This window comes from Phodopus roborovskii, unplaced genomic scaffold (assembly GCF_943737965.1).
Source record: "Phodopus roborovskii unplaced genomic scaffold, PHOROB, whole genome shotgun sequence".
NCBI classification, from domain to species: domain Eukaryota; kingdom Metazoa; phylum Chordata; class Mammalia; order Rodentia; family Cricetidae; genus Phodopus; species Phodopus roborovskii.
Window position 1 is genome coordinate 22,043,986 of NW_026126433.1, and position 27,060 is coordinate 22,071,045.

At 39.0% G+C, this 27,060-nt stretch overlaps 1 protein-coding gene across 2 annotated transcripts in view; it reads right to left on the reverse strand.

The window, feature by feature from the left end:
• Window positions 1-15,511: 15,511 nt before the first annotated feature.
• The window catches only part of Pla2g4a (phospholipase A2 group IVA), a 141,787-nt gene continuing 130,238 nt past the window's right edge, over window positions 15,512-27,060 (reverse strand). For both annotated transcript variants that reach the window (XM_051185940.1, XM_051185941.1), the window contains 3 exons: window positions 25,963-26,158; window positions 24,515-24,672; window positions 15,512-15,876 (listed from right to left, as the gene is read on the reverse strand). In XM_051185940.1, the coding sequence (XP_051041897.1) occupies window positions 15,745-15,876; window positions 24,515-24,672; window positions 25,963-26,158 (486 nt within the window). In that variant the 3' untranslated portion in view covers window positions 15,512-15,744. The remainder of the gene's footprint in view (window positions 15,877-24,514; window positions 24,673-25,962; window positions 26,159-27,060) is intronic.

The following is a 27,060-nucleotide window of genomic DNA, read 5'->3' on the forward strand; positions in this document are numbered from 1 at the left end:
TATGTACCACTACATAAATAAGATCTCCAAATTTCAGTTAGTCCAGAATCACCAACTGCTGCCTGTCCTATTGACGGGTCTATGATTTTTTTTTTTTTAATGTTACAAGACCAATGTCTCCTATGGTTATCAGAATGCCTTAAAGAACTGGAAATAATTTATCCCACAGCTTTTAAGAGCCACACCCCCTTCTTCCATCCTTCTCTTTACTACCTAGACTGTCATACTGAATTCCCCAAAGCTTTTTCATGACAAAAATTGAGCTGACTACCTCAAGGGCATGTTCAGAACTCTGATCTACATGTGAATGAATCGGATGCTCTGACCTGTGAGAGAACTTACAGAAAAGAATGGGTTCCAGACAGTGCAAGGAAGATGTCTTCATCTTCTATGCTTTTGTAAGAAAATTAGTGCCTTAAACTGACCTGAACATTATTCAGATAAGGTAAGAAAACTGAAACAGCTACTACAGGATCTTCATGCCATGGATGCTTCCTTCTACATTTCATAACAACCTTTCAAGCCTCTAAATCAGCAGTTCTTAACCTGTGGGTCAAGACCCTTTGTGACCATCTGAAATATCAGATATTCACATCACAATTCCTAAAAGTAGCAAAATTACAGTTATGAAGTAGCAACAAAAAAATGTGTGTGTGTGTGTGTGTGTGTGTGTGTGTGTGTAGGTTACAACAAATGAGGAACTGTGTTAAAGGGTTAAAGAGTTGAAGCATTAGGAATGTTGAGAAACCACTGGCCTAAATCTGTATTCTGATAACCCTTTTCTATCTTGTCAATACACTCTGAGATATCTGCTTCTTTCCTCTCTTCTCTGAATTTCTGTACCTTCCCCTTTCATTTAATAAGGACAGTGTGTATGTAGCTGGAGGGTGGCTCAACCTTTAAGAGCATGGGCTATTCTTCCAGAGGGACCTGGAAGTCTCTAACTCCTGTTCCAGGTGATGCAGTGCCCTCTTCTGGCCTCCTCAGGAACTTCATATGTGTGGTGACAGACATGCAGGCAAAACACCCACATAAAAAATAAAGAAAATGGATTCATGTGTTTACAGGGACTCTAATCAGATAAGCCAGCACAACAACTCCATCTTAAAAATCTTTAATCGGATACATAAAATCACCTTTCTCCTATAAAGTATTCAAAGGTTCCAGGATGTGTATTTTCAGAGGTCAGATATCCCAGACATCATGGATAAACTGAGTCAGAAGGGTTGTGCATCCTGATTTCTGGGAAGTAGATTTCAGTTTGAACTTCATTAAGATTTATTGATCACCATCATGATTTAAACCTAACTAAACAGAAATTACCAAAGAATGTGTAGATCGAAATATTATAAAACTAGTATAATTGTAGTCAAACTTTCTTGGAACACCAGCCCCCAAATAACAACACAGAGACTTATAATTAGTTATGAAACCTTGGCCTTTAGCTTAGGTTTGTCCCCTAGTAGCTCTTACAACTTAAATTAACCTGATTTTATTAATCTATGTTCTGCCCAAATGGCTTTAACTTTCCTCAGTATGACAAGTCTGACTTGCTCCGAGTATGCTGTCAATGTCCCAGTGCCTAGATGTATCCCTTTCATTTCCTCTCTCTGCCTGGAAGCCCTGCCTACTCTTTTCTGCCAACTACTGGCCATTGAGCTCTTTATTAAACCAATCACAGTGACACATCTTCATACAGTGTACAAATATCCCACAACAATGTATTTCAAAACATTTTCTATAACTCAGTTCTACCATTCTCTAGATGGGTGAACCGAAGTCACTAAGTTACAATCTTCTTTTACTTTCCCTCCTTTGAGAAAGATGAAAAAGAGGACTAATGTAATTATACCTAATTTGTATGCCTATCTAATTGCCTGATAACATCATAGGTGTTCATTAATAGATGAATCCAAAAGGTTCTGAAATTGATTTTTAATATAATTGATTGAGGTTGTTATATATGTCAGAGAACTGTGTAGGTTTAAGTGAAAAACCGTCCTTCTTGTTAGGCCCCTGTGTTATGCTCACATTGCTTTGTGTCTATACTGTTGGTCAGTGACACCATAAAACATGAGTTCACTATAATCTCTAATAGTAATAATAGTAATTATTTATAACTGAATGAAAGAATGCTTGATGTTCCGCCTGACTAGGATCTAAATGTTTATATGTTTCATCTCTGCTAGTCCTCACAGTGATCCTTGGAGAGCACACTAGATATCTGTCATCCTTTGGCGAGACGCTCCTCCTGCTAAGACTACTGACTCATTGAATGTTTCACAAAGCTGATTTGCTAATCTCGGGGAAATCAAAGTGAAATGGAATGCAGTATGACTCTGGAAAATGTCTGAAATCACTCACCTAAAATGTGGAGCTGAGAGTGTAAGTTACGTAAATACTGAGTAATACACTTTTCAGTGAGATTAATTTTTATAAATTGTTTAAAAGGTTTGCAAGGAGAACCCCCAAGTGGCAAACTAATTTGAAACTTTAAACCAAGCTTGCACACTGAGAACAAAACTTTGTTTCTCTGCCTTACACTTGCAGTTTAGTAGATGAACCTCCTTGTACCACCTTCCCAGTGGTTCATTTTAACTGATGCTTCTAGTGACATCAGTAAGATCAGGCACTCTGATGTCTGACATGTGGATGCCAGTGACCGGGGAAAGCCAGCTGAAAAGGATCTCCCAAGATGAACCCAGTGAGCTCTAACGTGTCTTACAACCCTCATTAGAAAGTCAGATTCTCTGCAGACCCTTTTTAAATTAGGCATGTGACCATGCACACATGGTGTTGTCGAGACCAGAACACTCCCTGACACCAGAGTTCAGGTGGTTATGATAGTATGATGAAGTAACTGGCCTCTTAGCAGCGCCGGAAGAAACTTTACCAAGACTCCTTATGCATGAAGCAGAGGCTGTGGTGGGGGCACCACAGGTAGCGAAATCACAATGTTAGCCAGAATTTTACCTCCAGTAACTCTTACCTCATGGTGGGGTACTGCTCCTTCTCGACGTTCTGCTAACCCCTCATCTGAAATGTTAAAAGGGTAAGAGTCCAGGGACACTCATGCTCAGCAGTCAATTGCTGTGGCTTGCGTGACTGCAGCCCACACGCGGCGCCCCGGGGTACAGACCCCGACCTACCTACCCTACCCAGCACCCTCAGGTCTGCGCAGGGCCCACGGTGAGGCTGGGAGACCCGGCCAGTGAGGCATCGCACCGGCTCCGCTCAGCACAGGAACCAAGTAGAGAAAACCTCATCGTGTCGACAGAGGCAGGTGGATCCTATGTGCGCCCCACTCTTAAGGGCCAGGAATAGACCACTTCTCACACGAGAGAGGGTGAAAGTGGCAAAGGCTCCTGGGAACTCCCGGTGCACAGCCCTGGACTCGCTACCCATGACTCCTCCACTCTGTTGAGCGAGTGGTCTCTACCGCCCCAAGAAGTCTGGGTGGTGAAGAGCCAAGCCAGTTCCAGTGCGCCTGTGCGAAGCCATACACGGGTTTTTGTCTTCTCTGTGTTTCTTTGACTCCATGGTCTTCCGAGAATTCTCAGTTTGAAAATGTGGAGTTAGATCTGATAGCGCAGGCCTCAAGTCAAAGCTGCTTCAGAGTCTCAGGGGGGAATTAGAGTCCAGCCTGAGCAATGTAGTGAGCTCTGCCAAAGAAAGAAAAGAAGGGCCGAAATAACCTAGCTGGGTAGTGGAGAGCCTGCATAAGCATTCATTTAATTCTCAGGACCTGGGAATACAGAACATTGGCTGTTCTGAGGCTCGCCTGAGATAACACACCAGAAACCGCATTCAGAGACAATAAACAGTAGCTACTGCTTGATGATTCGGGCCGTTCTGCGCCCTGTTTTTGTTTCAGCGTGTCGAACCTCTCAAGACCCTATGCAGACATCCCTCATCACATTCCTTAGAGAATTGTAGTCTAGGGACTGGAGAGATGGCTCAGTGGTAAAGAGCACTGACAGCTCTTCCATAGGACCTGGGTTCAATTCTCAGCACCCACATGGCAGCTCACAACTGTCTGTAACTTCAGTTCCAGAGGACATGACACCCTCACACAGACACACATGAAAATAAAATACCAATGCGCATGAAATAAAATAAAGTATTTAAAAAATATAGAAAGTCAGATTCTTACCATGAATCAGTGAATGAACCAAAGACAGAAGAAATCAAAATATGTAAGTACTTCAAGAACAGTATTTAGTGTGGCACATGTCGGTAATGACTGCACTTAGTGGGTTAGAATAAGAGGATCAGAAGTTCATGCCTGTAACCCCAGCACTCAGGAGGCAGAGGCAATTTGCAGGTCTCTGAGGTTGAGGCCAGCCTGGTCTACAAAATGAGTTCCTGGACAGAACAGACAGGACCACACGGAGAAACCCCTGTCTCCAAAAACAAGGAAGAAAGGGAGTGGGGGAGTGGGGGAGTGGGGGAGTGGGGGAGTGGGGGAGTGGGGGAGTGGGGGAGTGGGGGAGTGGGGGAGTGGGGGAGTGGGGGAGTGGGGGAGTGGGGGAGTGGGGGAGTGGGGGAGTGGGGGAGTGGGGGAGTGGGGGAGTGGGGGAGTGGGGGAGGGAGAGAGAGAGAGAGAGAGAGAGAGAGAGAGAGAGAGAGAAAGAAAGAAAGAAAGAAAGAAAGAAAGAAAGAAAGAAAGAAAGATCTAGGAGGAGTTGGGAGAGGTGAAGTCATAATCACAATATACTGTAATGAAAGAAAATCTATGTTTAATTAAAAAACAGAAATAAAATTATTTGGAAGAGCTGCCCATATGTGCAAGCAAGAAGATTAATAGACTAGAGTATCCTTGAGTATTTCTGAGTAGCCAAAGTGTTCTTAATCCTAGGGCTCATGTTTGAGACCATGGCCACAGGCAAGCTACTTGAATGTCTCTTGGAATATGTGCATATTTTCCTGCCTCTAAGGATGGGTTGCCTGCCTGTACTCGCCTGTTTTCACCACCTACTGTCATGAGAATGAGATCAGTCTCAAGAATGAGAAAGCAGATCAAGTATACCACAATAGGTAAAACTATGAAGTTCTTCCTGAGGGACATGTGAGACACAGACTCCTTCTCTCAGACACTACATGGCAGTCCCAGGAGGATGGATTCCTGAAGTGCTCTATTTATTTGCTTCTGTAATTACTTAGTTAAGACTAAGTGATGCTTAACGATAAAAGATGATGATGATTAGCATTTGAACACCTACTTGATGATACTACTTAGTGTATTACATTTTTTAAAACTCTCTCTCTCTCCAAGCTATCCTGTAAGGATATTGAAGCATCTGAATGTTATAAAGAAATTTTCAGAGCTGGACATCCAGCTCAATTTAAAATATTTGCCAACCATTCTCAGAGCCCTCAATTCAAGCTTTAATCCCACATATACCAGGTGTGGTGACAGACTCCTGTAATCCCAGCACTTAGGGAGAAAATGCAGGAGGGTTAGAAGATTGAGTTCATCTTCATGTACTCAGAGAAATATGCATCAGAAAATAAACATCTTCCAATTTGCTTGACACTCTAGCATTTTATTTTGCTCAAAGTACTCATCTCCAGAGCAAGCCACAAATTACCCTATTTGCTTATAATATTTTATGTCGTTGTTACTATGGGAGTTAATAAAATCATTTGAATTTTACTTCATTTTCTTCTCCCCTCTCTTTTCAAAGGCTGGCCTTTGATATATCTGATGGCCTATGACCATCCTGGGGAATTATGTTCAATTAATTGTTCTATCCCTTGCCAGTTCATAATTTGAATATTTAATACAATTAGCTAAAGTGCCCTTGTCTACAAAGCCAAACACTAGGAAGCCATTTAAATGAGTGGTTTTGCTTCAACAATTAGATTTCAATCAGTCCTCCTCCAAATATTTATCCCATCCTCTTGCATAAATCCAAACCCCCTTCAGACAAAGCAAAACCTCTTGTTTCTTTTCAGAAAATATAATATAAACACTGTCCTCCTGAGAGACACAAACCAGGATGCAAGATTATACTAATTTCTAGGCAATAAAATAAGTTTCTTTGGAGACCTCACACATTTTAAGGGTAGTAGAACCGAACGGAGGACCCTGGACAGGGTTACAGTAATACAAACTTCATTGGCTGGATGATAGAGAGGAAATGGGCAATTCTCAAGGATCACTATGTATATAATATGGAATCATTAGTGCTAGCTATGCATATATTATATGGAACCACTTATGTTAGCTATAGTGACCACTATGTATATACTATAAGGAACCAATAATGTTAGCTGCTTTTACTGTTCTTATGAGTATTTTGCATTTGTAAGAATAAATAAAAAAAAGCAAATTGTTCTAGGGTAGCAGGTGGGTGTTTCTTTTGTTCTTATTAAATCAAAGAGTGCTGTTTCTAACCAGCTCAAGTCAGAAACACTTAGGGTTTTTTCCTCTTCAAATATTTGTCCCACTGACTGCCAAGGTTATGCCAAGTACACTTAGTGCACGTTTACTGATCAGAGAGAAGTTAATCTACTCAGAAATTGCACAGGCTAGAAAAGAAATCATTACTTTGTATTACTAGGCATTTTCAAAGACAATGGGATTTGCAAATATTGACACGTGAGTCATTAAATAATAAAACTTTTGTCTCTTTCTAGATCAGGTTATGTATAATGTCCTTCTACAATTTGAGTAATATAAATTATTATTCTATGATTCAATTTTGTCTTCCATGCATTCATTTGGACAATATTGAGTGTTTAAAAGTATAAAAATTAATTCTTTGGAGAAGTAATACAGGTCATTCCATTTTTGAGGCTTGAAAAGACCTTGAAAGTCATGTAGAACTCAGTCTAGATAATCCAAGTGTCCTGGACATGTTAACCAGCCTCTAGAGAAAAAAAAATCATACTGAGATCTTTGTTGTTTTTGAGACAGGGAGGGCCTGATATAGATCAGGTTGTCTTGAAACTCACCATGTATCTAAGGATCACCTTAAATTTCTCATTCTTCTGCCTCTACCTCTTAAGTGCTGGTATTAAAAGTACATGTCACCATGTTTAGTTTATACAGTACTGAGATTGAATGATGGCTTCCTACCAAGTATGTCACTTTCCCAGGCCTGAATCATGTTTATGTGCCAATCTTGGCAAACTGCTCAGTCAGTTTATTTTTGACTTTGAATTTCTCTGTAGTATAAACAAGAAGTCATAACACCATCCATGAACCTGGATGTTATTGCTGCTCAACTATTGGCTATTTAAAAGCATCCTTGCCTGACCTTTCCCATTAAAATAGTTGCAGATACCACCATTGCTTTTTTTCTGATTAATATGTTTCAAGGCATAATTTCAATATAAAACTATTATTGAATATTTGTTGGTGGAATAGTTTACATGGCATCTCTCATTTTTAAAATGTACATTTTTAGCACTGGAGGAACTAAATTCTTTTTCATATATTTTATCACTAGTTTTGAGGACAATACCTTGCACACAGTAGGCACTCAAGAAAACCATCCAAAAGTCTATTGCACTTATAACATTAGTGGGTGTGTCCAGTAAACAGTAGACACTTCATAGTTCAGCTGTGAAAGGTCATGGGTAGAAAGAAAATCTTTGTCTAGGTCCAAAAATCATAGAATTTATATAGACTGATGTGAAAGATTAGGTCTTTGTGAACAGAAGGAAGATTTCTAGAAAGATGCCAAAGCAAGGAGCCCCAGTGATGGAGGAGGAAAAGATACTGATGGTATATACCACATTCTTTTCTGATCAAACCAGAGACTGGACACCACTCATCACATAAACTCAAAAATACCTATTTTGCCTGCTTATCTGAATTCTGTTCCTGACATTTGCAACTGAGATGGTCTCAGTTGCAGTGGTGATTACAGGGAGAGGCCTCAGGCCTGTTTTGTGTGCTTCCTGTTGTAATTTGCCAGATGTGGTTTTTGGATTCCTCTTGACTGTCTTCATGTTTCTTAATTAAAAAAGAACAAAATCAAAAGGGGTACTTATTAATCACCAAGAGGATTTATTTATTACTAAGGCAACGTCTGGAAAAAGATCAATTTATTGCGAATGTTTCCTGCAGGTTTGCAGATTTCAGGCAATTAACAAGGGCTGCTATAATTCACACAAAGAACATTCATTGTATTGCCAATAACTCATTTTGATGAATTAGGCCCTGATTATGTTGAATTGTGGGAGAACATGGAATTTTAAACATCTTGAGTAGCACAGACGCTAACTGTACACCACAGTTGGTGTGGAAGCAGAGTGGGTGAGCTGAGCCCAAACCCCAAGGAGTAAAAGCCACTGAGATGGAATGGAGGCCCAGATGTATAGGATGAGGTTTTTGTCACTTAAAAAATAATGACATGAGTATTCAGAACAAAAAAGCAGTATTTCTTGCAGGAAATGAAAAGGTTTAAGATCACAGAACACTCTGAAGCTTGGGCATTTACTCTGAACACAAACTTGGAAGATACCATGGCAACCAGTGAGATCAGAATCCTTTTGCTTCTGTACCAAACAAGTTAGACAGCTAATTTTAAATGTGCTTCAAAATCTCTCACTTAATTAACAACAACAACAAAAGGAAATGTTAATGCTGGTGTGCCCAGTCCTGCCTCAGATAGGGAAGCAAGGAAAGACAGGAAGGAAAATTCTAAAATTAATGAAGAGATGCCTTTATCTAGAAGGGCATCTTCAGGGCAATGGGATAGGGAGGAGAAAAACACTGCTAGTGGTGTGACCAATAAAAACAAAGGCAGAGAGTTATGAGAAAATAACGTAAAGTGATGAGCTAAATTGCAAAATACAAGAAGTGGGGGGAGTTGGTGAAAGAAGGCTGGAAAATGAGCATGGTAAAACAGCAAAGGTTGCATGGGCAGCAGCAAGCTGTGTCTCCTTGGAGTTTTGCCTTTTTCTGAAGTGAATGAAAATCCACTGGAAACTTTTAAATAAACAAATGGCCACCAAATTTTCATTTATAAAAATTTTTAAAATTTTTTGTTTTGTTCCTGGGAAGTACATCTAGAATGGCCACTTTGGCAGGTACTCTACTTGGAGGCTAAAATCACAGCTCTAAAGCCTGCATTTTTCCTAAGCCTATTCTCTCCTTCCACCATAGGTTCCAGAAATCAAACTCAAGTTGTCAAACATGCTGGGTAAGTGCTTTTGCCAACTGAGCCATTTCACTGGCAGTTTTGAAGCTGGATTGGGGGTTGGTGAAATGCTAGCATGACACTTGCAAGGGTAGAGTCTTCTGCCATATTGTGATCATCAACTACTGGCGATATTTTTCCCTAGCATTATTTTAATAGAGTCATGTCATTCATTCTACCATTATTCCCAAGAGCTGATAAATGTTGTCACCATGTCCTTGGACGTGCTTATAATGTTACCTCAGCACTGTTTCTGTAGTATTACAGAATTGCTAGTGCCTAAGCTAGGTACTTACTAAGTGAGCACACAGGCTGATTAGAGGTGATCAGAAAAGATGGGTTTATCATTTCCTGTGTGGAAATATAGAGCACAACATTATTGTACAGTCATAATGACAGAAGTAGACTGAGTCATGTTCAGTTCAATATAGGGGCATTTGAAGCTTCACACACTGGAGGATAATAGCACAACTCTCTCCCAAAGAACTAGCTAGAAGAGAAAAACAAAATAAGCAAATTATGCGTGAATAGAATGTAATTGATGATCCGAATATGATAAGAAGGAAAGCCTGGCAAAAATTTGGATAAGCAGTAGGTAATTTTACCTTCTTTGTGTCCTTTTAGCTTAGTCTAAAGCATTATGGGTAGTTATGATCACCAAAATGCCCCTTAGCTCAGAGGAAGTGCTCTATTCAAGTTACAGATATTATTTGTATGATGGTTTTTAGCAGCTAGGTAAAGGGTGGGGTCTACCTGAAACAGCTTCCTCCCCAGCCAGTTGCTTAAGCTGAAATCCCACCCTCATAGATCTGCTTTCCTGTGTTAACAGGCATCCTCCTTAAAATACAACCAGAACTGAAGAAGTTTACAGTCTGAGTTGGAAAGTACCAGGAAATCACCAAAACTGTGCCTTATAGTGCACCGAGTAAACAGATCTCTGGAAGTCATAACCCTATAAGTATGTGGCAAACAGCAGGATGGGAAATTAATCATGAGTTTCATTTTACTTTTGAACAAATCTGACCTGTAGGGAGATCTTAATTAGTTACAACTGTGTCATGTCTAATTCCGCTGCCACAAGAGACATAGAAGTGATTTTCAAGCCACCTCAATTCTGATCCATTTGTGTGACTGACATGTGAAACTGAGCAGGGAATGAAAGTGTGTCCATACTCATCAATGAAAAGCACATGATTCCAAGACTGTGTCTGCCAGGAGTTTTGGAAGAGAGAGAGGAAATGTGAAGCATGTGTTTTCAAACCAAATTATTCAGAGAGGACTATAATAATGCCATCACCTCTGTATCAAAAAATTACCTTATAAACGCTTACTCCACAGAATAATCTTACCAAGTTTTTCTAAGCTTGATTCTAGCTCCCAGCTATGGTTTATGTGAAATATCTCCTGTAGGTTCATGTGTAAGTACTGGGTTCCCAGATGGTTGTGCATTGGGGGGAATTATGGGACCTTTCTGAGAAGGCTTATTAGAGAAAGTGGTGGTGGTGGGGGGGGGTGCTACAGACTTGTCAGTGCTTTTTTGCCCAGTGGTTGCAAGCCACTGAGTCAGATCCTGCAGTGCCTTCTCACTATGATGGGCTTTGTCCTTTCAAGCTAGGAGCCAGAATAAATTCTTCTCAGGTGTTTGATTACAGGGGTCAGAGAAGACATTCTTCCCTAGGCAATAGAGATGAAGTCTGCCTTCTAATATATAGCTATGTATCCGCTATCAGTACACACACAGGTCCTTGGATTCCAGTGAAGAATTCCTGTTTGGTTTTGTTCTTTTTCATCTGATAAGACTTGGCTTGTTGTCTCAGATGAACAATTCACTTTGAAAAATATTTTGAAGTTCTGTAGTTTCTTAAACTGATATGTCAGTGAGTCAGTGCCCCAAATCCCCAAAGTCATGTTAAAATGCACTGAAAAATGTAGAAGCTACAAGGAAGAAATAAGTTCAGTTTGGAAGAGAAATAACCTGTTTCTAAATCCCATTTGCAATTCTGTTTATCTTTTAAGTATTCCATCTAAAGGCTGAGGCATCATGAAAACTCCCCATATAACCTAGTTTTAAAGAACAATCCACAACAGCAATGCATTTGTCATTTGTAACTTTATGAATTATATTTTTTTTTTCTTTCTCTTTCACAGGGCTGTAAACTGTTTCACACAACATTGAATCTCATGAGCTTTGGTCCATCTTAGGTCAACTTATCTAAGAAAAAATAAACTAAACTGAACGTTCTTCTTTGAGTAATGTGTTAAAAGAGTATGCCTTGTTGACCCTTAGAATAAAATATAAAATAAAAAGAGAGATAAGTCCAAGAGATTTATTGAAGTATTAACTGAGAATTATAGACCATGAATGACATCAAAGAATGAGCTCCCATCTTGACATACAGTGGACTCTGTACGCTACTTCAGTCAATCATGGTTATAGGTTTCCAAGAAGGCTGTCATAACCACCCACACCGTCATCAGGTCACAGCAATTCTCAGAGAAATGAAGGGATTAGCATGGTATCTGGAGGATGGGTGCTAGCACCTGATGAAGGGGATCTGGAGGAGTACTAGTTATTCATGCCAAATATGGCATCAGTCATGTATGAGAAACAATAAAAACCCTAAAGCTGCACTGTAAATAAAACCAAAAAAAAAAATCCAAACAAACAAAAACACAGGCAATTTTCCCATTCATTGTAATTTTTATTGTTATTTATGTAATTGTTTGGCATTTCTTATTTTGTTTGTGTACATATATTGCCAAGGGTGGCATTAATTGGATTTGTAAATAGATATAAAACAACCATGATGTCATAAAATACTCACCTTGAACTATTAGAAAAATTATTGAAAATCATGGAGAGAAATTCTGTGGAAATGTTACTCAACTTTTTGTTTTTTGTTTGTTTGTTTTGATATAGAAAAATTAGAATTTGCCGTGATCATTTATAGTAGATAAAGAAGAAACTATTGATACGAACAAAGAAAATACTGGTGTATTTTTTTTTATTATTTTGAGAAACTACTCTGACTGAAATGCACTGCCAACATTTTGAACCATTTGTGATATTTTTGAACCAATGTTAAGCTCAGATATTTCAGCCAAGACATAGAGACATTTGGTGTTTGGAGTCCTCTCTCTCTCTCTCTCTCTCTCTCTCTCACACACACACACACACACACACACACACACACACACACACAAACACACACTTTCACTCTTCCTTTTAGAACCAGGTTGCAAAGCCCAGGCCCTAACTTTCTGGATACTGTGTATCTATTAAAATTAAAATAAGTATAACCTGCTATGAAGTTCCAATATGACCATCAAACCCAGAATATTGATCAGAGTGTGGTAGTATGTATCTGTAATCCTTGCACTATGGAGGTTGAGATTAGAGGATTGCAACTTCAAGGTCAGCCATGGACTCAATATTAATTTGAGGGTAGCCTGGGTTACACAGTGAAATTCTGTCTCAAACACATTTTTAAAATCAGGATGTCAGCTTTAATGCACAACTATGAAGGAAGCCTCTGACCCTGCTCAGATTTCAGTGACTGTCCCATTGACATCATTAGCAGGAAGAATTCAGTTCAGAATCACACAGATTTCAGTTGTCACATCTCTTGAATTTTCAAAATAAAATGTTCTTCAAATTTACCTTGAATTCATTCCCTTAATAGTTTCGAGAATTGCCCTCTGCATTTCCCCAATATGGGTTTGTCTGGTGCTTTTGTCTGATTAGATTCAGGTAATGCATCTCAGGCAAGACAACTCTGGCAGTGAGGCACCGTTGCTCTATGTTGTTCTAGCAGGTAGCCAGAGATTTCTTATCACCACCACCAAAGCTGTTACTTTAGATTAGCATCTCATTTATCCTAGTACACAATTAGTCTTATAAAAATGTGCCATCGAGTTGTCCTTTTTTATATATAAAGTAGACTTTCTAGGAAATACATAAATGAACAAATTGGCAAAGCTGCATTAGTTCCTGTAGTTAACTACAAGTATATGAACAAGTGTGTGGTGTGTGTGTGTGTGTGTGTGTGTGTGTGTGTGTGATTCCAGACTCACACACAGTGATCTCGCACAAGGCAGAGGACATTAACTCAAGTTTAATAACTATTTGGTTGTGTTCCTTCACAGGGATATTCTGAAGAATAAATGAGATATAAACAACAGTTTTGCCCTGAGGTGATCTCTAGCACCATGTTTATTAAAAATAAACAGTATTGTAAAGTTTTGAACAAACATTATTTTCTATGCTGGGCTTCCTAGTTCCTAAAACATATGAGGTTTCACTACTGAGTAGTGGCCTGTGCTCAACACCCTTGGGGGATGCTCAACCCACTCAGGGATACTCTTCCCTGGATGCTCACAACTCATGTTTTTGCTGTCAATATCACTTTTACATTGTGACTCCCCAAGGTCCATTTAAAGTCACACAAATCTAACACATCTCATCTCTTTTCCATTCTTTACATATCACTCTCTGACATACTTGGCTTGTTTATTGTTGGTTAATAAAACTAATTAGGGACCAGATATAAAACATCCTATAAAAGCGTTCACATAAATGGATGTGTTACAGCTGGTGTTACTATTTTTGAGGTTATGGAAATGATAAGAGGTGAGGGCTGGCTGGATAAAGTAGGTCACTGGAAGTGTATCCTTGGGGACTATATCATGTCCTAAGAGCCTTTCTATCACCTGTCTGCCATAAGGTGAAAGCCCATTTAGTCAACATGCTCCTGACACCATGGTATTCTAAGAACCCAACAAACAGCCAAGTGTCTCAGTCAGTCCTTCATTGTTTAAACTGTTTACAGCAGGTATTTTGCATAGTATTAAGAAAAGTAGCAGATACATCTCGAGTCCCCAGGGCAGGTACTTCTTCCAGGGTTAATCAATATCCATGCCTCCAAGACCCTGCAGCATGCCAACAGGGTGTGGTGGGCATTCATTTGTCTTTTGCATAAATTAACTTTAAAAATCCATCAACTCTTCAGGTTTTTCTTTATTACTTTTTGCCGTTGATCACAGGAAAGAATATGAAAGGGAACAAGAGAACAGAGCTTAAAGTTAACTCAAAGGAAAATTAGCAGACAGCAGAGCAAGTAGAGGAAGACTTTACCTTTGGAAGGTGACTCCTAAAGCATAGCAATCAAGCTGCTCCTGAAACTAGGGAGCTTGCAGTAGATGCTGTCCCAGAGCACTGACACAGCCAGACACAGTGCTCAGCACTGCCCTGGGGTCAGCTGTTCTGGCTGAATAAGGAGTCCAGGATAACATCAGCAGAGTTAAGTATTGCAGTAGATGTTGTTACACATTTTTATACAAAGGAATACAAATTAGTGCCACTTATAGAACAAACTACATACAGTTTCCCTTTGAAAAAAAAAGATAATTAAAATATAAGTTTCAGAAGGCTTCAATAGATAAGAGCATGTACTGCTCATTCAGAGGATCCAAGTTCCTGGCATTCATGTTACAGGTCTCCCAACCACCTGTAAATTTGGCTGCATGGGATCTAACCCTTCTGGCCTCTATGGTACCAATAGTTATGTAACATCCCCCCCCTCACACATACACACACATAATTAAATTAAAGAAAAATCTTGAAAAATAATGTAAGTTTCACATTTACATTGCTTGAAATAAGTGAATCTGAATAACAAGAACCAGGAAGATGGGTAGAGTGTTGAACACACAAGCATAAAGAGGTGTGTTTGGGTGCGCATGTGAAGCCAACCTTGGCAGTGTTCATCTGCAATCCCAGCACCCTAAAGTAAGATGGGAAGCAGAGATAAGTCAGGTCCCGGAAACTCAAGGGTAGCTCCCTAGCATAGATAGCTACAAATGGCAGAGCAACCCTTTCTCAAACAATGTGGAAAGCAACGACTAACACAGAGTCGTCCTCTGACCTACACACACACACACACACACACACACACACACACACACACACACACACACACACACACCATGGTCCAAGCATATCTGCAATCAAACACACATAGACACGTACATGCACATATCATATACAGTACATCCATACAGAAAAGTTTTTAAAAGATAGTAAGTACTCAGGTGTCTCATGGTAATTTGTACATCCAAGCATTTATTTCATACGCATATAAATGAATATTTAAATAAAAAATAGTGTTGTATCATGGCACGAACAAATCTAGTTTGTGAATAACATTCACACACAATGGGAAGACTTACTGAGCTGATCTATTAAATACTTTAAAAAGAAAACCATATATATATATATATATATATATATATATGTACGTATATATATACATGTATATACGTACATATATATATATATATATATATAAGTACAGGTAAAAAAATGTTGGTGAGGAATGTTTAAAATACAGTATATTTCTTTATGCCTCTGTCACAAAATTCATATGACAGAAATCTTATATAACCAACACCATTTTCCACCTAACACGAAGCTAAATCACCCCAACTCCGAGCATTAGTCAGTCTCTTAGGCTCAGTAAGACAATCTGTAACCTGCACTTGACACCAGTCATCATGGAATTAAATTGGCTTGATCTTTCCAACACACAGCCTATGACGTGGGTTTACTTAGAAAGTCCTTGTTGAAGAATTTTCTTGCCTCAACATTACTCAGGGAAACAGAGCAACGAGATGGATTCTGTCTTCTGTATTCAATGCTCTCAACAATGGCATCCTTTATCACCTGCCAGTGGAAAGGGAAGGAAAACAAATGGTGAGCACAGCTACACATCCTGGAACAATTGTTGAATGAAAACACAAGCCTGATTCTCTTTTCTTGGCGTATCCATTTTGAAATTTACTGAGAAAAATATGATTCTTCCAGGCACATGTCAATGCCAGATCTCACTATCACATTCTTGTGAAGTACTCCAGAAGCATTCCATACTCCAGAAGCATTCCAGGTGAAGAGTAAGATCACTGCAACAAGGTAAATTTATCTTCCATCTAGCCTTCACTAGGAAGTGATAACATAGAAGGAAACACAAAATTTATAATTTGAGCTTTTGAAGTTAAAGAGGGGATGGAGACCACAGAGAAGGAAGATGCCCCTAGTGGAGAGAGAAGGCATTGCTCTCCAGGGAATTCTCCATTTCCCTAATTGTCACCAACAACAAGAGAACAAAGTGTCCTCAAAATAAAAAGCGCCAAAATTTAGAATTTTCCTTATGTAAATGAATTGCTATTTTCCATCTAGAGAATCTCATGTTTATCCAAGTTAATGATGATCAGAGGTAATATACATTGTTTCTGGTATAAAATTAAGCTTGTTAGGAATTTTAGGAGAGGGAATGAAATTGGGATTTGGTCAGAGCCATTATTTCCCAGCTGGGGAAACACTTTGGGAGTCGGGTGGCAGGTTGTGCATTATGACTCTGCTACTATTTTAGAGCCCTATAAACACCAGGAAACCTCCATTCCCCCAGGGGCTGTCAACAAAACAGATGTTTGGGGCATTAAAGGCAGAGGTGAGTTGCAGAGCTATTAGAAAGTGCCCTTTATCCAGCACTCCAGTGAGTATTACATAAGCTCCAAGTACTGACCATACACTTTCAGCTCTACAGTGTGAGCAGGAATCCCTGGCAAGTGCAAAGAGCTCAGGACCCATGAGCTCTCCTCCCACTCAGGTCTCATGTGGCTCATCTCACCACAGAGGCATACACAGAGAGTTTTTCCCAATACAAACTTACTGAGCAAGTATGCTGTAGTGCCTAGAACGGAGAGATAAGAGGACTAAGTTATGAGTGCATGTAGCCAGCATCCAGCAACTTCTTATCACACCCATTGGCAGGAAACTTGATTTCTTCCAGAGTGGCTAACTAAATAACATGTCATGTTACCAAAACAACCAACCAAAGAGAATTTATCACAAAAATGTGGGTCTTTCGTATAGTCTTTAAAAATGTGCCAGTCTCTGCTTGTGGAAACAGAAGCAAATATTATTGAGAATTTTCAGTAGGTGGATGCAGTGTCCATTTTCCCATGAGTCAGGGAGACATAATTAATTGAGTACTTCAGATCTGCTGAATAAGACTGGAGCCAAAGAAAAGCCTCCTTAGTCCAGTTGCACCCAGGCTATGTAAAATAGACAGAAATTAGCCTAAATTCTTCAGATTATTTCTTCTTTAAAGATGTTACATATTTTTGTTTTATGTGTGTGAATATTTTGCCTGCATTCAAGTGCACTATGTGTATGCAGTGCCTGTAGAGTCCGGAATAGAGAGATGGATCACTTGTAAATATTGTTAGACAGCATGAGTTGCTACATGGGGTGTTCAGAACCAAACCTGGGTCATCTATGAGAATAACAAGTGCTTCTAACTACTGAGCCATCTCTCCAGTCCCTGTTTCTTTGTATTTAAGGTAGGAGTAACATTATTAATCTTTGTTTACTGGGAATTGGAGACCATCAATACAAAGTGCTGTGGGCAATGACTGGGACATACAATGATTCTGTAACAGACGTTTATATGGTTGCTTATAAACTGTGTGTGAGATTAAAATTAGGAGGCTCCTGAATAAAAGAGAAAAAGGAATATGACTGCTCCTAGGAGGAGAGAGTTTATTGTAAATATGTAGGAGAATATAGGCAGAGTCAGAATCATCTGGGAGAGTCCAGAGTGGACACACCCACACCCCTGAGCCATGTGTGGAGAGGGGAGAGGTGGAGGGAAAGGTGATCACAGAACCATGTGCAGCAGCCAGGAGGCCCAAAGGTTCAGAGAGGGTGGTGGTACCACAATGTTTGAAATATATAGGGAAGGGTAGCCCAGCCTCCTGTGCCAAAGCATTCAGGGTAGCAGGCAGGATATGCCAGCCACAACTTGCAACACGAAGGGACTGAGAGATGATGGGAGAAGCTGGTGGTCAGGCACCTCAGCAGTTTGTCCCAGGCTTGAAACTTAACAGCTATGAAGCTTACAAAAAACAAACATGGATTGGGTAGTGGTGGCCCAGGCCATCAACCACAGCACACAGCAGGAGGCAGAGGCAGGTGGATCTCTATGAGTTGGAGACCAGCCTGCTCTACAAAGCTAGTTCCAGGACAGCCTCCAAAGCAATACAGAGAAACCCTGTCTCAAAAAAAAACAAACAAACAAAAAACAAAAACAAAAAAAAACAAAACAAAAAAGCTTATTGCCTAGTGTAAATCAGGAAATCAACCCTGATATTCAAATGAGCTACTGTATTTCCTTGTAACAGTCAGTCTTTCTAGCCTCCCATGTTACAATGCTAACATTTGGTTTATGTTCCTCCAACCGTATCCCTTGGTGCAGAGAAGTGCCTGAAAAAACACCGTAACAGAAAAGACTCTAGGGAATACTACACTATTAATGACTGCTTGATGTTAATTCTTGTCAGTAAATTTACACACACACACAAATGGGGGGAATAGAGGGGAGGAGGGAAGGAGAATGAGAGAGAGAGAGAGAGAGAGAGAGAGAGAGAGAGAGAGAGAGAGAGAGAGAAGGAAAACTGCCAGGGCTATGGTTCAGGTCCCTGTGTTCAATCCCTAACTCTATAAGAAAACACAAGAGAAAGAAGCAGTATTAGTATTACAAATGAGTGAATTTACCAAACATTGGCCCCTGCTGGTTTTCCTAATTTTTAAGTCTTTCTTGTAAGGGAAAACAAACATTTACAATTATAAATGAAAGAAAAAGAAATCATCTGGAGTTAAGAATGTGTAAGTTGAACCACTAGGTGGCACGTTAACACTATGAAATCACTAAACAGGCCTCCCATCCCTCAGACCCTGGGAGCTGGGAGCTGCCATGCAAACAAACACCCAGTAAGAAATCACTTGCTAGCTGTAAAAGCTTTTAACACGCCACATGGTATATCTGGATGTATCTAAAATCTATTTAGTCATGTATCTTTCTAATTGTTATTTCTACCAGGAATGATATTAAAGGGTTTATATAATTGCTTATTTCCTTCCACTGGATTCCAAATCCTTCCTGTCAGTGCTATTCTAGCAATATCCCATGTATGCAAATCTTCCTCAACCTTACTGATCATCCGAAGTATGATCCATACTATCTACCTTTTACTGTACCATTCAAGTTTCCTTATTTTAAAAAACAGTTCCCTTATTTTTTTTTTTTTTTTTTTAGCAATATGGGTAGATATGTGAGGAAAAAAATTGAAAGGTTAGAAAAATGAGATCTTCCTCTCTCCCATCAAAATGAACGATTCTAGAGGTGTGCAAGTGAACTATTGAACTATTTATAAACAAAAGTAGAATGCTTACAATACAATTTTAAAACAAGAGGGAAAGCTATGGTGTATTTTAATAAAGGAGTAAAGTTGCTGGTATAACAAACAACTGCTATTTTCATCAAAATTACTGTGAGTTCTGGTTAATGTTCATTTTCCCATGAGATCTGAAATATTGTGAAAACAGGGAGCTTTAGTGTTCGATCCTAGCACTGAAACTATGACAGGTACATAAAAACTATTTTCTAAATTAATAAATTCCCAGGATAAACCATGGGGAAATGCAACCAATGTTAAACACACATGATTTTACAAGCAAATATTTGATTAATACTAAGCATTCAAAATATTTCCTTGTTAGGGTTGTTTTCTGGTTTTTGTTTTGTTTTGTTTTGTTTTGTTTTCTGAAACAGAGTCTCCCTATGGAGCCCAAGTTGCAAATTCAGGATCCTCTTGCCTTAGCTTCCTAAGTGATGAGATTTCAAGTTTGGGCATTTTATTCTTATATGTCATCGTGACCCTGAAACAGTGACCAGGACAGTTGATAATAAAGACACATTTAAGCAATATACACATGAGATGGAATGAGATCAAGTAGAACATTGAAGGTAGGTGAGTTAGGAGCTGTAGGGGTTCAGGAAAACATACCCTCAAATGACAGTCTCAAAAAAAGCCTTGGAAACATGTTCTCCTGCCTCTGTCCTATTTCCTCTAGCCTCTTGCCTCCCCAGGCAAGCCATAAAAATTAGCATCCTTCTTCCCTAACTGGGAGTACAGAAGTGAGAACTCTTTGTCCATGTCTAAGGTCTGGAAGTATTGCTATGACTCTCCACCTTTCATTTCCTAGAAACACTCATAAAGGAATTCTCTGCCCCACCTGAGATCACCATAAGACTCCCCCCACTTCCAAATACCCTGCCCAATATCTAGAAGGACAGAAATGCTACACAAAGAGCAGAAAAACCCAAACATGCATCTTTCTGGGTTTCTGTCAGAATTAGACCCTAACCATTTCAAATAACCATATTTCTATACACTTGCCTATATATAAAAAACCCTGAAATTAAAAAAAATAGTAATGGGTAGTCCATTTTAGAACTCTGAAGGCACCCATGTTGTGTAAAGCTTTGCTCAAATGGGCTTTTAACTGGCTGATCTTTTAGGATGCCAGCCAACACTGAGGGTGATGGGCAAGAGGAACCACAATCTTTCCTCCTGGTAAAATAGGCCAGGATATCCAACAGATTGCAGATTGATGCAGATTATTTTTCGAATAGTCAAGAACCTCACTTTGCACCTAGACAATGTAATGGTAATGACAAATGCTATTAAACTAAGAATTAGCTGCTGGTACTTCTGATACACACTTTCCCCCATTCTGATTAACATTCAGTGTTTAATACTGTGGTTGGTTAACACTTATTCTCATCTAGAGTCATTCAAGAAATAAATCTCTGAGCACAGCTGTGAGTAGTTAGTTAAGATATGAAGAAGCAACTTAAGTGGGTGCTTCCTCCCATGCACTGTCATCTCATAGCTTTGTGACTGTCGACGCAATGTTTCTGCAACCGTGACTTCACCATCATGATGGATGACACCTTTTATTCACAAGCCGAAATAAACACTTCCTGCTTTTGTCACATACTTTGTCACATGAACAAGTGAAGTAACTACTAAAACACTTCATAAATTATCTCACAAAAATTTAGGCTGATTGTTGTGCATACTGGCATGCATTGAACATAGTGAAGAATGCTAGTATGATAGTATCTGCCTGAATTTGTCAACTGAATTGATAACTGAATGAGAACAGAAAACAAGGTGAGTCAACAAGTATTGTACAAGAGCCCTGAAAACCCCTCCCAATCAAAGTGATGGTTTATGATTGTACATTCTACATAGCCAGGAATGCACTGTATACAGTCTTCATGGTCAACAGTTCCATCTCCAACCAGTGACAACTTTTATCCTGACCCTCATTATCTCCAATCAGTTAATGACTTATAAAAGTAAATTCATAAAAAATGCATTGCCCTTGGGGTGCCAGGCATTATGTCACTATCCCCAGAGTACAGAAAATAAGTCAGTCACTGTTGTATCATTACAAAGAAAAGTGAATACAAAAACTAATAATAATTCTCTATTATATTAGCTGTTGCAATTTCCTGAGTGCCTATTATATCCTAAATCCTTAAGTTACTTTAACTAAACCCCATCCCAATCATAAAATATATCATTATTTACCCTTCCAAAAGAGGAAAATTATCTACCCATCCAAAGCCACCCAATTAAGAGACAGCTGAGCAATGACTAGACACTCAATATGGCCTGAATCCAAAGCCTCCCTACACCACACACCACATGTCCACCATTCTAAGAGACTATACCTTGCATTTCTAATAAGGAAAAAAATGTAAGCCCCACAAAATTCCGTAACTGTAAAAGCACTACAACGATGTTCATCAAAAAATAATTTGGGAGGACTGAGTAAGTACAGTAAAACTGATGCTAATGAAAAATCCAGACTTTGGTCAAAAAGTGAGCCAAAGAATAGGTCAAACTTCCTTTAGGACATCCAAGGAAAATGATCAAGAGGAGTTCCCAGCTGTTATATACACAGTGGCCTTTTTAGAACAAAACCAGATCCAAAAAATAAATTGAGGAGACACATCTTAAGCCATGGTGGCTCTGGCCACATGGGTGAAAACTGTCTCAAGCTAATAGATGAAAGGCTTTGCGTCCTGTTTATCAGTTTTTTTACCACCTGAAAACCACTCTGGTGATCCCTGTGCAGCAGCTTAAGTGCAAGTCCATGTCCTACTCCAAGCAGATGGTGTGGGTGGCTTTAACTAAAAACCCAATACATTTCCCAGCATCATATGCTCAGCAAAACTTTATTACTTTTTATGCATCACCTCTTACCAGGAAATTTTATGATAAAATGTGGGATTTTTTTTCTAGGATAAATGATACACAAGAGGTCATCAAGAGATAAAATATCAGTAAAAGTGTAATAAGATACACACACACACTCAGAAGCTATCGGTAACTGATAGAACTTAAGTAGCACCAACTAGACTTGATGGGCTAAAAAAAAAAAAAAAGAGAGACAAAAATTTGAGTGTGTATAGGAGTAGGAGTAGATCTGGGAGCAGTCTGTGGGGACAATGATATGAAAATACAAAGTATGAAATTCACAAATTTCATACATATTATATATTATTATAAATAATGCTTAGTTAACACTTTGTGAAGAATCAATGTTTATTGGACTGTACTGAAAGATGGTTATTATGCAGTTCAGTCTATCTTTGTTCAGGCTTTAACTTTGTCATGCCTTCCTCAAATAAACTACCTTGAGCCAGGCATGTAAAATATGTAAATAAAACTATACAATTACTTACAGCAAATGTTTTAGCAGGTCTAATATAAACAGGGACTGAAAATAGCAAGAGATATACAGTTGTTTAGAGTACATATTTAAATGTGTTCATTCCTAAATTGGATAGAGGATATTTATAATTTCTAAACTTCTTAGTTTTTTTTTTTTAATTAGAGGATTTAGAGGATGACATCAAATTTAACTGATTTTTTTTTTACTGTAAAGAATATATGTCTATTAGTTTCAAAATAGAAAACTGGAATCTTCTTATCTCTCTCTTTTTTTTAGTGTGATTAAATTTTATAAGACACAACTCTCTTTTGGGGGCTGAGAGATTAAGAGCACACCCTGCTTTTCCTAAAGACCTAAGTTTAGTTCCTATCAGTCACAATTGCCTGTGGCTCCAGCTCTGTGGAGATCTGACACTTCTGGCCTCCGGGGGCACCTGCACTCACATGCCCCCTCCCACAAATATACATAAAATGAAAATTGAAATAAAATAAAATGCAACTCTATTTTGACAATTCCTATGTGTTCCTTGTGTTACAATGCCCATTTCTCTATTTTCTTTAAAATAAACCATCACCACTGAAATAAAGAAGCATGCAGATTTTAAATATTTATCCCTGTGTAAGATTTATCCAGCATGTTAACTAAGGAAATAACGTGTTGTAATTTTTGGTAAGTATGTTATGTATTAGTCATTATATGCTGGAAATTACAGGCAAAAAAGGAATTTTAAGATTATAGGAACTGAAGTTAGGAAATTTTTCATATGATTACAAAAATGTACTGATTAAAAAGTAATATGGTTGTTATGTCATGATTGCATTTGACCTGTCTTTAACTGTCTCATGGAAAACTAATGAAGCAAGCACACTGATGTGCCAGTTGTCCCTTAACACAAAATCTAGTCAAGTTATGCAGATACAGGACATCTGTGTGTTCTTTAGGGCCATTCATAATCTCTAAAAGTCCAGAAAATCAGAGATGGTACATGGCTCCAATTGGCTCTCTTTTCCTATTTTCTTTCTTAATGTGCAAAATCCAAGCAGCCAATGAGCTCAGCTTTCACAACTGATCAGAATGAGTTAGATGCTGGGATTTGGACACACAAGCTGAGGATTTCAACCACATGACAGTACTCTGACATGGTGCATTTAGCACTAACCAATCTCAGACACAAAGACTTCTAGCAGCAGGTTTGTTAGCAATAAGAATGTCTGGTACTGAAGGGAAAGACTTGCTTCTATATTGTCTTTCACAAAGCTCAAGGGAAAGGCTAAAACTGAAGGAGACTCAGGTATTGGAAATACTGTCAAGTGCTACGAAAGCCAAGCATCTGAAAGCACGCTTCCATGCAGTCAACAGTGAGACTTCTTCAGTAAGGGCACTCACACTCATTCTCCTGCCTGTATACTGTCCTTTCAGCACTCCCCTCTTTTCATAAACTGTTATCATAAAATGAATAGGTCAGGAGAGTTGGGAATGAACCCTCACTTCACCAAACAATCATATAAAGTGTGGACTCTGATTTAACTGTAGACAGTGATGTCATTATTTGTGAATTCTGAGTGTGCCCTTAGAGGTTAGTGAATAATTCATATGAAGCAAGACATCACATTGTGGATAAGCTCATTCCCAAGTCTTATTTGTCTTCTTTCAGAATTCATGTGCTTGCTAGTGACTTCCCATGTTAACGGTTGTGGGAAACACTCACGTCAATGTTGTTCAGCGTATTGAAGTACATCAGATCATGTAGCCTCTTGAATGCTTGATTTGGATACTTAAAGTTGAAGGTGGAAAATGGCGATTCAGGGTCATCAAAAATGTCAAAGTCGGCTATTTCTTTCTCCTCTTTGGTTTCCCTCGGAACACCTATATGCCCCCCCCCAAAGAAAAAGAGTATGAATCTTGTTTTCGAAAATTAAAAACAAAAACAAAAACATCTAAAACATACAAGTGACTATGTCTATCTATAGCACTGAAAGTCACCAGAAAGGCTATGATTCTCAAAACACAACTGTCTACCCCAGTCAGCTACACTCAAGCTGGGATGATACCCAGCTCCCTTGCCTGCTAGCATATAGGTGGAAAGGATGACTCTATGGTCTGGATGTTCTGCCTTATATTTTCCCAGATAGGTCATGTTCCTCTTGGGATAGCTGGTTTTTTAGTATGTGCCTTGCTGTATGTCTCCTTGCCCAGTATCACTTCCTCACGCACTTACAAATAAACTCTTTGTACTTGAATCTTCCCTGAGAATCCTCCTCTGGGGAAATCCAAACCAAAACATTGAGTCCTCTTCAAGCCCCAGAAATCCCTGTACTTACCAACCTCTTGGTTTCTCCCTGAGAACTAACAGTAATAGAAAATTGTCTAGGTTGCTTTCAGTTTGAAACCAGGGTTTCAATTTGAAACTGAGGTTTCTTTTTGAAAACAGAAAGTACCAGTCAGCTTTCCTTCTCCTATATGAGGCAGGCCTCAAAACTCCATACTTACTATTTTTTTTTTTTTATCATTCTGAGAAACCTAGGAAAAAGACCTTCTTTTCTCTATCTCCTCACCCATCTTTTTGTCTCTTTCCATTCACAAATCAGAACAGTGCATTTTCTGAAAAACACTTAGCATTTAATGCCCTTAAGCATTCTTCTGTTAATGGGTATCTCTTAGGATGCACAAAAGTCCACCTTCTCCTCTAGCTATGGAAAAACAGAATAAGCATTCCTTGAACTAGATTCTCTTTTGCTATAAAATAAAATGTACAAGCCCAGAATGGTCAGCCATGCCATACTGTGAGATTATATTTGGTTCTGTGATCAATTCATATGCCCTGAGGCTTTTGCATGTTTTTATTTTAAAGATAAGAGCTGTTTCACAATGGTGGAAGTCAAACTATTTAACATCCTTTGAGAATAGGACATCTATCAAACCCAAGCCTCTGATTGAATGCTCTAGTAATTTTTGCTGAGCATGTCATTCATCTTTCAGTTTCTCTATCATGAAGAACTCAAAATCTTGGGGTAAAAAGGAAGTAAGTACTTGGGCTCTCAGGTCACAACTATTTGTCACGGTAGGAGAAACTCTCTCTGTAGTCATAGTTCATGGGATAGTGTCAGTGTAAAAGTGCTTAATATCAGTCCAGACTTCAATTTCATGGAAACCTACCTGGGGCCTTGTATTTTCTGAAGTTGATATTGGCCAGAACAAAGTGGATAATGGTAGGGCAGTCATTTTCCACATCAGGATTCTTGGGTTTAAAAACATAGCACTCCTTTAATCCTTCCCGATCAAACACATACGGGTCAATCTTAGGAAAGGGGAGCTTGTTCATTTTAGCCCACTTCTCTGCAAGTAGAAGTTCCTGCAGGGTAGAGAAAGATGCACTTAGAAAATGTCAGTCTTCATTTCTTCAGCTAGTCTGTCCATCATTCTACATTTATTAGGTATTATTATCTGTCAGCAGTTGCTAAGGCAAAACAAACAAACAAGCCCCCCCAAAAAAAAAACCCGAGTTAAAAAGTTGTGCAAATCTCTAATATCTGTTAAAATTACTCTCTAAACAAACTCAACACTGTTATGTATATTTTCAGCACAGGCTGGGTAAATAGAAGACATGCGACAAATTTATTAATGAACTAAATTGAATATGAATTTGCTAGAGGAAAAAAAAATGGTTCCAAAATATTTACAACTATAGGAATGGGTTTAAGACTTTGGAGGTTAAATACTCTCACAATGAAGAATAGCAACCCCTGTGTCTTGGTTGGTCTGTGTTGCTGTTTTCTCAAACTGACACAAGCTAGAGTTATCTGAGAAGAGAGAACCACAAATGAAAAACAGCCCCATTGAGACTGGCATGTAGGGAAGCCTGTGGAGGCATTTTCTTTTCTTTATTTTCTTTTTATGTTTCAAGACAAGGTCTCTGCATAACCAGGGTATTTCCTTAAATAGTGACTGATGGAGGATAGTCTAGCCTGCTGTGAGTGGTGCCACTCCTTGGGCAAGTGGTTCTGAGGTCTCTAAGAAAGCAAGCTCAGCAAACCAGAAAGCAGCACTCCTCCATGATCTCAGCATCAGTTCCTGCCTCTCTGTTCCTTCATTGAGATCCTGCTCCAACTTCCCTGAATCACAGGCTGTAAAATAAAATAAACCCTATCCTCCTAAAATTGCTTTGGGTCATGAAGTTTCATCTGCAATGGAAATACATTGGTTACTGGAATGTATACCTGTTATCTCCATCACAGTGCAAAAACAGTAGCAATT